The 12,733-nt window shown below is 38.6% G+C and overlaps 1 protein-coding gene across 1 annotated transcript in view; it reads right to left on the bottom strand.

Annotated features, from left to right (window-relative positions):
- Nucleotides 1-5,221: 5,221 nt before the first annotated feature.
- The window catches only part of EGF (epidermal growth factor), a 104,045-nt gene continuing 96,533 nt past the window's right edge, over nt 5,222-12,733 (bottom strand). Inside the window, exons 20-21 of the mRNA XM_075286825.1 lie at nt 12,582-12,659; nt 5,222-6,070 (exon numbers count right to left, since the gene is read on the bottom strand). Of these exons, the coding sequence (XP_075142926.1) occupies nt 12,605-12,659 (55 nt within the window). The 3' untranslated portion in view covers nt 5,222-6,070; nt 12,582-12,604. The remainder of the gene's footprint in view (nt 6,071-12,581; nt 12,660-12,733) is intronic.

The following is a 12,733-nucleotide window of genomic DNA, read 5'->3' as shown; positions in this document are numbered from 1 at the left end:
ATTGAATTCAATGGATTTCTCCTGCGTGGTATTCAACCGATACAAGTATTTGATCGAATAGTCATATTCAATCGAATACTTCTCGCTCATCTCTAAATGGAACCAAACCACGAATAATAACTATACTCATCAAGCAATCCTATGCTGACATTAAAGCCCAAAAGAAGATAACACTTGCCTGTCACAACCATAGTTGTCTGCCTTCTACTGTCTCCTCTGCACACCACAATCATGTGTAAGACATAGACAAATGCTCATATGGTATACATGGGTAAAATACAACAAAATAAAGTGGGGGATGACGTTACATGCTCTGCACTTAATAAAGTAGTGGAAGTCTCCTTATTAAGTGGGTGACTGACACTAGGTGCCCACTCAGGATGAACTTGTACACATTTTATGCATGTGCAGTTACTGTGTATTATGCTAAGTATTTTTGCTGTGTATTAACATGCTTTACTGCAATTTATGATGACATTTGACTGTATTGTGAGTTTTTTATGCCACTGCCTCTTTAGTTGGGCAGTTGAGCCATGGTTCTTTCTGTACTGCTATATTGTGAATGTAGGGTGACAGGACAATTCTTCTAAACGAAAGCTCTGTTGGGTCCACTGGCTATGAAAAATACAATGCTTTTTCCCAATGATTGTGATACAGCCTTTGCACACTGCAGCTTGATGTCTTTTAGTCACAATGGGACAGTAGAGCCTTTGTAAAAAAAAAAAAAAAAAAAAAAGAGGTTTTCCCTCACCTTTCAGGTATTCTATCCAGGGTTCAACTACAACCATTGCAGCAACCAGTCATAGCATTGTGTTTGTGCCACCTGAAACTGCTGTGTGTTGCCCCGCACCTGCGACACCCATGCTGTTGAAAGGTTCATGTTATGTTCTACTAAGTTACTGAGAAACTATTAACGCCACATCCAAGAAGTTGTGGTAAACCTTTGTTGTACCTGTAGACCACCTTTGTAAAAAAAAAAAAACTGTGACAAAATGACCTGTGAGTTGGTGTGGTGAGTGAAGGGAGCCCATTACACTGTACATCCCTTGGGTAGGCCGCCATAGTGAGAACCACAACCATGGTGGCATGGGCTTTGACCACTGGTTTCCATTAGTTCTGATTCATTATTTCTGGTCTGGATGGTACAACTGTCCATTTGCTTTGATAGCTCTGTAAGTTGTCCTACCAGGGTACCAGCACTGCCTCTTCTCTGTATTGACAATAAGCTTAAAGCTCACATTAGAAATAGATTTGTACTTTTTCATATTGCCTAGAAGGCCCGCATGGAAAACCACCATGTTTGTTATGATGCAGAGGCAAGGGTCAGTCCTTTTTAAATTAAAATTCAAATATATCTTGGAGACGGCTGTATTCTATCTGGATGTACGTCTTCTGTGCTATATATGTGCTGCGCTCTCAAATAACATAGTTCATGACCCAAGCATTAGAGAAAACATATCATAGTGGAATACCAGACGACTAGAAACTCTGCTCAGCAAATGGTTATATGCAATAAATGTACATAGTACTGTTTATCAATATTGTTTAGTGCATTGTACTTACTGTATATTAACTGACTGGCTAGCATTCATTGCTAAGAGACTTGTTATACGGCAATCTAAGCGAGAAGGATAGCGTAACAAGCATGCATGCAAGCCTTGTGGCAAATTTATGTGTTCCATATGGGTACCAAGAACACAGTTTACATACTCTGAATAGTCTGTCCACCCTCCAAAAAACTGCCAGCCCAAGCACTGTAGTCACATAGATTGGGTTACCGTATACATTCACAGCCACATATACAGTGAAGGTAAACCACACAGACTGAGAACATATTTAGTATAATGATTATTCCCTGTACCAAAACTCAATGAACCTCTCAGCTTTTTGAACCTGTATAGTAGGTTTGTTCCACTTAGTTCAGGAGACGTTAGACTCTATTCAGATAACATTTACATATATGTTTAGTGTTTACATTGTAAATCCTACACATTTTTGATGTATGCTGTATACTTATGCGGTATTAATACGGTATTAATTTGTATGAGACTGCTAGAGATACAGTTGCTGAGTGTAGCACTTCACTATCTACAGCAGTCCCATAGAAATGAATGGCACGTTCGCACCTCTTTGCGACTATTGCTCCATTCAGACTGGGATGCAAGGCAGTTGTTGTGTTTATGGAATTCTCTAATATCAAGGAATACATTCCATTAATTCATAGTTATCCTAATCTCATTCAATTTTAGGTTCCATTGTTTCTCTAACATTTTTAGGAAAAATCATCACACCAGCGAATGAATAGGGCGAAGCCTTACAAAATGATCTGTTATCCATGTACACTGTCATACAGAGGATGAAGCATGTGTTGAAGATTGTAACGGTAGATTACTCTGAGTTTGGATCCCAGCTGCTTGAAGTTTCGATATTTACCTTGCAATCTAATCCAATGCTTTACGTTCCATCTAAAACAGCTGTAATCTAAATAAACAAGTAGAGTTCAATAGGAACAGAGAGAAAAAGATGGCAAATAACTCTCTGTATATCAGCCTGCATGCCTTTCATGACTCCATTAAACCAAAGACGTTTAGTAGAGCGCACAATATTGTGCCAACGTCTTAATATGTTATCATATCTTACATGTATTAGAATTATTGGGACACAAGAGGAGGTGAACCAATGTATTTTAACCAGCTTGTAGAGATTTCTAAGGAAGGTAAAACTATAACAAAAGAAAAGCTACAGGCAAATCTTAAAGGTGTTGTCCACAGGTTAGGAGACAACAGTCTGACTTTTCAATGGTGTAGTGGTGGCGCATGCACACAGGAGCTTCATTCCTCTATATGGGACTACTGAAGAGAAGCTAAGTGCAGTGCTCGGCTATCTCCAGTGGTGTTATAGAATTGCACAACCCCTGTGCCATTCAAAGAAGGGACCCGGTATCCTAATTCTTGTGACCTAGTGGTCAGACACCCACCAGTCAGAGACTTATCTGCTTTCCTGTAAGTATATTTCAAGACTATCTTCTTGTGTGCTTGCAAGCAATTTATGGAGAGCAAGGTAGAGGGTAAATGAGGCCATGCACATTAAACTAAAGTTGGCTGAATCCACCAAATTCCTATTATATGTTTTATGAACTTTGAATAAACAATTGTGGATTGCTCCCCTGAAGTTCCCATGAGCAAGTTCTCCTTAGCAAGAGACAAGACTTATATCTTTATCTCGCAAAGGAGTTATGACCTATGATGAGACAAGGTTCTGGTAACCACTGTTTTATGGGTATCAGCAAATCATTTTCCCCACTCCTTTAATCTGCCATTGTCTTTCACACTCTGCACGTCTTTTGTGTATATTGCACTCATTTACCCACACTTCAGCTTTTCTTTTGCTCTGATCAGACACCATCTTTATTTTAAACATATCTTTTGCTATGTTTTGCTACCATTCCTCTGATGCAGAATACACTTAGAACGCTACTCAACTTCTATTTTTGGTTTATTACATATTGGTTTATTTATTAGTCCAGCTGTCCAGGGCAGGAGAGGAGTCTGTCAAGGAGAAAAGTGAAAGCGAGAAATGCTTGGGTGAAGCCATGCCCCTTCAGAACATGACCACGACTCCTCTTGAATATAGCCAAACCACTTTTGGTTAGTTATGCCCTTTATTCCAACGTGATAGGACATAAAGCGCTCAAGTCACATATAAAATTACTGTTAACCTGGCCCATCTTGCAGGCTGCCCTCACAAGTGAAAAGCCTGCAAGATGGGCAGGTGCTCCATGAGGGCTGACCAGACAAGCAACTCATTGGCCCAGAGATCTGTGGCACTCGGCATGGCTAGTTGAGCACCATATTGCACACTGACCCTCTAGTGCAAGGAGAAGAACTGTGGTGTGTACCAGTAATAATTGTAAACTTTACATTATCACAGCTTCTATTACTTCATTAAGAATAAATCAGCAGTACATACAGTATATGCCATATAAAACTATTCAAAAATATTAAAGCGTACCCCCAGTTATAAAAAAAAACTTTTCATAAATGAATAGTACAGATGAAAAGAAGAAAATTTGTAATATATTGTATTAAGGATATCTGTCTCCCTATCTTCAGTCTGACTGATTTGTTTGCATTAGAATCCTCTCTTTATCCAGCTTCCCATCTATAACTATATGGAGGGGGGAGGAGAGAGTGAGATATTCCCACCTTCTGGTTAATTGATTTATTGTCTAACTAGCCTCTGACGGCGATTTCATCTGCGTGTTGTTGGTGTTGATGATCCACCTATATTCAGCAAATTACTGCCATTGATGATCCTCCTGCTCTGGCGTTTCAGCAGCTCTCAAACTGGGCTGCTGCTGAACTTGTTCCTCGCACTGTGCCTGTGATTGTTCCAGCATCTCAGCAGCTCGCTGGGATGCCATATAATGAGTGTGTTGTTGGCTTCAATGATACCCCTGAGCTCCACTTGAGGAAAAGTCTGTGACTTCTGGCTTCCTTCACACCTCTCGTTGTTTTAGAAATTTGCGACAAATTAAACTTTCTTTTTCCCAGCTTGTTTAAAATTGGCAAACTGCCAATTTGGATTAAAGGGTTTGTGAGCATCCTGCCTGGAGCAGATCAGATAATATGCAAATGCATGTACACAATGGAATCCGTGTTGTCTGTGTGTTTACATAGAGAGATAACAGACCTAGCTTTATCTGCAATTAGCTGAGATAAGCTGCTGCAAGAACATAGATTCATAACAGTTGCGAAACCATGTCATTTACCGGGATAAAAAGTAGCCTATGTGTTAATCGAGGTGACAAACTATGTGCCAAATTTCATCTAAACAGCCAAGCTTTCACATTTATAATATTAGTAGGATTTTGTGCACTGTTATCTACAACTTAGCAGTGTTAAAAAAAAAAATGCAAGGAATAGCACAATGTAACAACAATTATTTGAGTGTCTTTTCTATTCCGCTCCCCTCATCATAGACTAATATAGAGAAAGTAGCTGCCTGAAAAGTGTAGAAGAAAACAAATTTCTTTAATAAGATATATGACAAAGTTTCATATTTTAACCTGTACTATACATTTTAATTGCTTATAACTGAGGGAGTACTTTAAGCATTTTTATTGCACACTGTAGATACAGATCATAATTACCAATTACATGTAGTTTTTTTTTATCAAAAGAGGAAACCAAAGTCTAAAACAATCGTAAGGCTCGAGACATCTTGAGAAGTCAAATACAGGTACAATTTCAGCTATTTTTATTTAATGAAGAAATAAGAAATATGCCAAAGCATACTTATCTGCTTTAAATGGACACTAAACCCAAAGGTGGGCTGCACACCAACTTTGGACTTCTCGACAAAGATCACCATGTTGCCACAACTAATGTAAGTGAATGGGTCTGTTTTTATTGGTGACTAAGAGTCACAACCTTGGGTTGGGGATATCATTTACTTTAGGTTTAATGTTCACATGGTGTAATACATTTGTGGCTCATCTTATAGTCAAAGTCATTTGTAAATGCAATTCACTTATATTTGTGATTGTGGATTACAATAACAGCAGCTCTAGACAAAATTGAGATGATTTATGGATTTCACAATGGACGCATGCAATGTATTTCTTGCTGTGTCCATTTCAGCAATAATAGACAATATGTACATTAATACTAACATGAACATCTAGTTTCAGTAGAATCCATCATGTAATGAACTAGTCATGATTCAGGTGGTGCAATATCTAAAACAATAAACCGAGTAGGTGGGGATATGTGACATACCAGCCCTTTTGGCAATATTACAGTCTTTAATCATGTATCCCCAGATTTCCATATATCTTCCAAGACTGATTCTTTGACCATTATCTTCCAGATAAAAAAAAAAAGGGATAGAAATGATCTGGTCTGGACTGTGGAATCCTTAGCGAGTTATTCACAATGAGATTTACAGAAAACTGCCTTTTCGCCAGGCTTGGACAATATTCTATTACTTTACACATGACAAAGTGCTTGGGCCATGCTCTGTAGACCAATAACTTGTCCATTCTCCAATTTCGCAGCTTCACTGGACACTGCACAAAAGAAAGAATGCTGATAAGTCAATAGCACGTACATATAATATTAGCAGAATTCCAGTTATGCAGAAACATTTCTGCTGTCGGTATAAGGGGGGAGGTGAAGCAGACATGATATGACAGAATATGATTATAAGTGGTAAGGATGCCTAGCTATCCTTTATTGTTAACAAATAAATAATACATTTCAGAATAGAAAAAATTTTTTATACACTTAATGAAACAGGAATTTTATATGATAAAGAACGCTTCAACATACTGGTAATTCCCTCTATAGTATAATTTAGATTGTATAAACCTGTTTAATCTATAGCTTTTTACTATATTGATGTACCGTATATACTCGAGTATAAGCCGACCTGAATATAAACCAAGGCCCCTAATTTTACCATAAAAAACTGGGAAAACTTATTGACTCGAGTATAAGCCAAGGAGGGGGGGGGAGGGGGAAATGCAGCAGCTACTGGAAAATTTCAAAAATTAAAATGGTTTTTGGGTGCAGTAGTTGCTGGGTGCTGGAGAAGGGGTGGGGGTGTTTTGGTTGTCTGTCTGCCCCTTCCCTGAGCACTGTTTTTTTTTTCCCCAACTTGGAATTCAGCCTGGCTGAATATAGGGTATCTGCAGTGCTTCTATTAACCCCTTCCTGATGGAACAGGAGCACTGCAGATACCCTATATTCAGTAGACCGGACACTTTCAGACACAGGGATACCTAATGTGTATGTGTTTCACAGTCATTTTCTACTTTTGTATGTATTCTAGGGAAAGGAGGGATTTAGAACTTTTATTTTTATTTTTTTTTTAATCTTTCTTTATTTGCACTATTTTATGGGAGATTCTATACATTGATATTGTGGCTGGTCATAGACCCCCCCCCCTCTTAAAAAAAAAAAAAAAGTATTGGCACCCCTCAGCCTAATACTTGGTAGCACAACTTTTAGACAAAATAACTGCGAACAACCGCTTCCGGTAACTATCAATGAGTTTCTTACAATGCTCTGCTGGAATTTTAGACCATTCTTCTTTGGCAAACTGCTCCAGGTCCCTGAGATTTGAAGGGTGCCTTCTCCAAACTGCCATTTTGAGATCTCTCCACAGGTGTTCTATGGGATTCAGGTCTGGACTCATTGCTGGTCACTTTAGAAGTCTCCAGTGCTTTCTCTCAAACCATTTTCTAGTGCTTTTTGAAGTGTGTTTTGGGTCATTGTCCTGCTGGAAGACACATGACCTCTGAGGGAGACCCAGCTTTCTGACACTGGGCCCTACATTATGCTGCAAAATGTGTTGGCAGTCTTCAGACTTCATAATGCCATGCACACGGTCAAGCAGTCCAGTGCCAGAGGCAGCAAAGCAACCCCAAAACATCAGGGAACCTCCGCCATGTCTGACTGTAGGGACCGTGTTCTTTTCTTTGAAGGTCTCTTTTTTTCCCTGCAAACTCTATGTTGATGCCTTTTCCTACTTTTGTCTCATCTAACCAGAGAACATTCTTCCAAAAGTGTTTTGGCTTTCTCAGGTAAGTTTTGGCAAACTCCAGCCTGGCTTTTTTATGTCTCTGGGTAAGAAGTGGGGTCTTCCTGGGTATCCTACCATACAGTCCCTTTTCATTCAGACGCTGACGGATAGTACGGGTTGACACTGTTGTACCCTCGGACTGCAGGGCAGCTTGAACTTGTTTGGATGTTAGTCAAGGTTCTTTATCCACCATCCGCACAATCTTGCATTGAAATCTCTTGTCAATTTTTGTTTTCCGTCCACATCTAGGGAGGTTAGCCACAGTGCCATGGGCTTTAAACTTCTTGATGACACTGCGCAGGAACATTCAGGTCTTTGGAGATGGACTTGTAGCCTTGAGATTGCTCATGGTTCCTTGCATTCTCAAGTCCTCAGGCAGTTCTTTGGTCTTCTTTCTTTTCTCCATGCTCAATGTGGTACACACAAGGACACAGGACAGAGGTTGAGTCAACTTTAATCCATTTCAACTGGCTGCAAGTGTGATTTAGTTATTGCCACCACCTGTTAGGTGCCTCAGGTAAGTAACAGGCGCTGTTAATTACACAAATTAGAGAAGCATCACATGATTTTTTTAAACAGTGCCATTACTTTTGTCCACCCCCTTTTTTATGTTTGGTGTGGAATTATATCCAATTTGGCTTTTTGACAATTCTTTTTGTGGTTTTCCATTGAAGACAAATTAAATGAAGATAATAATACCAAAGAATTTGTGCTTGCAATCATTTTCTGGAAGAAAATGAGTATTATCTTACAGAATTTCAGGGGTGCCAATACTTTTGGCCAACACTGTAAAAGGCTGCAGATCCTGCACTTCAGAACCGTTCCTGGGGGAGAGTGGAGGAGCCGGGTTCTGTCTCAACACCTTGTTATCTGGTGAGAGACCATTGTGTATAATAGCCTCTGTTTTGTTTTGACCACGTTGCTGGTAGTAAGTCACATGTACAGTTAGAGTACCTTTGTTTCGTTAGCACTCAGACAAACAGGTTTTGTTTTATTTTTTTTGCCTAAAGTTAAGGCTGTATTTTGTTTTGTTCATGTTGTGCCTGAAGTCAAGGTTTATTTCTTTTCTTGTTTTTTTTTTCTAAATAAACCAGGTTGCTGCATATTTTGAGTCCCTGTCTTGACCGGTTGGGTCTGCACTATTGCTGCTATCAAACTAACTTCCCCACACTATGCATCCCTATATACTGCACGCCAGGGTGCACTGTGTGTTCTGACGCCTTACTATCATAGCCTCATAGCCACCATTAACATTTTCAGCAATTTATGTTACAGTAGTTTTTTCTGTGGGATTAAACTATGCACATCAATGAGCCTTTGTCATTTATGACTGTTGCTTTTTTTACCTATTGTCCTTCCTTAGACCACTTTTGGAAGATACTAACCACTGCCAATACCAGAAACACTTTACAAGTCCTGTAGTTTTAAAACTGATCTACCCCAGTCATTGATCCATCACAATTTGCTAAAGTTGCTCAGATCATTCTGCTTGCCTATTATTCTACTTTAGCTTCCGACGCATCAACTTTAAAACCTATTTACTGTATGCTTCATATTTCCGACAACTTGACAGATGCCATTGTAACAAAATAGTCATTGCTACTCATTTCACCGGGTTTTAATTTTATTTGTAGATATATTCTTTCTTACTATGCTTTGCACTATTTTATACTACCTCAGTGTAAGAGATGAAGAGAGCGAAAAACTCAATTTGGAGCAATACAACCTAACACAGAAAAGCAGCTGACACAGAGCTTAGTTGCACAGCTTTAGAAGCAATAAGAAAACTGACCTCAGATACAAAAAGACATTTCATTGCTCTCCCTCCCTAAATGTCACTATGATTCATATGCCTTTTGTGTACAATTTTTATTAATGGTAAGAAAACATACATGTGGCAGTAAATCCCCTGGAGGAAAATACAAATTATGAAGGTATGGTAAATAAACTTAATATGGAGACCTGTTTTCTAGAACAGACAGATGTGGTTAAGCAATGAATATACACTGCTCTACTGTGCTGTGGATCTAGGCCCTTTTTATTCTCTCCGCATGGTCTCTAGATGACATTTACATTCCTGCCGCCTATAGTTTATATAGAAAAATTATGCAGTGATATGTGTATCCTGTGGTAGCTGCATGATAGCACAACTATATGTAAGTTTGTGCTATTAATATATACATCATGAAGTAGATATGAATATCATATTGTGCTATCGATTTTTATTATCTCTTTGTTTGATCTAAAAGAAGGTTGAAAAATATACCATATGTATCAAGCATCAAATAATAGTTCTCTAAAGATCAGGCTTGTTAGAATCTCTTAAAAGAAAATTTGCATGGAAAATGGTGTTCAAACTGTAGGTAGCATATTATAGAGAAGCAGGAGCTGAGATGTCTGACACAGTTATGTGTGAAACAATTCTGTATAACTAGTCATATATGTAGTCAAGGAGGCGGTCCTAACACAAAGGGGAGGCAGACAGTCATTAATACAACCACCTCCTTTACATCTCAACATAGAAAGGGCAGAGATTCAATGAATAAATGACAGGTTATACTGAATTATGCTGAGCTCCAGATTGAACAACCTTTCCATGTTACAGGTTCCCTTTAAATCACATACTGTATATAAATGCTGTTTATGTTTGCTAAAAAGTCAAGCAACACATTTCAAGTTGACTTTATAGAAGAAAAGCATTGTCATTCCACCCCAAAAAAAAAAAAAAAAAAAAAAAAAATGGCTAAAGGTATTGTCTTACCATGAATAGACTACTTAAAATGGTATCATATAATAATATAAGAATTTCTATACTTTTTTAATTATTTTATGCCATTCTAAGTGGTTCTGAGGATGTTTTATCACTTAGTTTTTAAAAGCACTTGGAGTTCTTATTTCACGTTTGTTGTAATATAAAATGGCAGATTTGGCTGGTTACTTATGATTGTGAACGTCTCCTCATTTTATAAGAAATTTCTCAATCCTGTTCACCCTAGAAAAATGTTCTATCATGTTGAGAAAATGGTTGCTTTTCTCTGCATATTTTAACTCTCCTCTCAATTATAACATTTGGTCATATAGGCAGTATGTTCCAACTTTACAGCACTTATGCAAAGTATTTGTGAAGTAATTTCATATATGACTACTGCAGGGTCAACTGTCTCACCATGGTATCAGAGCATTCTCAGTGTAGGTGTAGTTGAAGACAATGTTACCCTCTGCATTCGCACGACATAGTTTCACCCATGTAACATGGTCCACATTTTGGCTAGATTTAAGGCCTTAACAGTATGCCAGGAGGACTTCTAGTATTATAGTTATGTATGATGCTAGGAATCCTTGCCTCCCAGCAACATACTGTCCCATGGTGATTATAGTACAGACCAGTATGTCACTGGGAGGCAGGGACTCCTAGCCGCATGGGTAACTAGGAGTTCCTTTCCTGACATACTGTTCAGACCAGTAATTCCAATGAACACATGAACCAAGTTTCACAGGTGAAACACGGTAATGTGAATGTGGGGTTAGAGCTGACTTTGATTCCAATTCCTTGCCCCCATGGTCTATTTCTTATGCGATGATTCACAAATAATCTATTAGTCATTATTGATGAAGTCTCCTGTGTGTCCAATAATGATACAAATTATAATGGACACACACATGAATGGTGAGTCCTCAGAATCCGCCTACTTGTTGGCCCAAGGAAATCGAGTCTGACTCTGGACTGCTACAATCAACATTAAAGAAGATGCCCCAAGATATATCTTTATAATCATGACTTTATAGTAGAAGCCACAAATGTGCAACACTGAGTTCAACAGTTAATGAAAGCTCTGAGTGCTAGCTTCTAGTTATATCAATGAAGAATGACTACTCGTGATTCTGTGTCATCACTGATGGTTAGTACTGACTAATTTTTAAGAATGGTGTGTATTCCACTGTCTAAACTACCTATTTTTGAGCCTATTAACTTGGTTTAAAGGGCTTTTTGATATCTTGTAAAATTGACCAAATAGCAGATAAGCCTATAAAAGAAAAAAAAACACAAGTTACCCTCTAAATGTCCCTCTGCTCCAGCACCCCCAGTCCGGTCTTATGGTCCTGGTCAGACATCACATCTATCAATCACATGAATATTCAGCCAGTCACTGCCAACAGCAGTCATATGTAAATGAATGACACGTGACCTCTAACTTGTAAGTGGTCATGTGAATGATGGATGACGTCATCGCTTCTAGTGTGATGGGGATTGGAAGATCTGGACCAACAGCGCTTGAAAGGAGGCATGTTTAGAAGGTTATAGCTATGAGGTTTTTATTTATTTCTTTCAATAGACAAATCCCATGCAGGATAGAAGGGTAAACTTGGAAGACAGGCTTCAGAATTTTTAGTTTACTGTGACATCCCTTGTAGTTTGTAGTCCACCTCCCTTTTGCAGATCATAGACTAGGAAGGAATAATGTTGTGTAAATTATACTTTCTATTCTTGAGTCTAATGATAACCATTATAAATATTCTAACTGCAAACAGGGAGAAAATATCTATCTATCTATCTATCTATCTATCTATCTATCTATCTATCTATCTATCTATCTATCTAGCCATCTATCTATCTATCTATCTATCTATCTATCTATCTATCCATCCATCCACATGTGTATTGGAAAAAGGGTTTCCACTAATTTGCTGGTGTCTCTCACTGATACGCCATGTCATCACTTTGTCATTTCCTTAATTTAGATTGTGCTCTCCAACTGTTATGTGCCGTGGCTAACAATAACACTGGCTCATAGCTGCAGTATATCCAGGCAGCTGGGAACTTTGAGGGATAACAATAAAGTAAGATGAACTGAAGTTCAGGGCAAAGCACTGGATGAATCTGGCAGCTACTTAATGTATAGAAGATGTGAATTATTTCATGGATAATCTCAAGTGGATCCCTCCTGCCCTTTGATCCTTCCCAATGACTTATTATTAATAAAGAGTTACTGTACCGTAGGCTGCTTTCCACTCGCTGCTAATGCTGCGCGACGTGGCGCCTGCCAGTGCTTCTGCTTTGCTTGAACTGATGCCTTGTAATAAAAACAAAAATAGATGGATGGCCAAATCAGACTAGGCATGGAAGCTTTTGTAAAGTTCAATGCTA

This window comes from Leptodactylus fuscus, chromosome 1 (genome assembly GCF_031893055.1).
Source record: "Leptodactylus fuscus isolate aLepFus1 chromosome 1, aLepFus1.hap2, whole genome shotgun sequence".
NCBI lineage: Eukaryota > Metazoa > Chordata > Amphibia > Anura > Leptodactylidae > Leptodactylus > Leptodactylus fuscus.
This window is presented reverse-complemented; position numbering and strand designations above follow the sequence as displayed.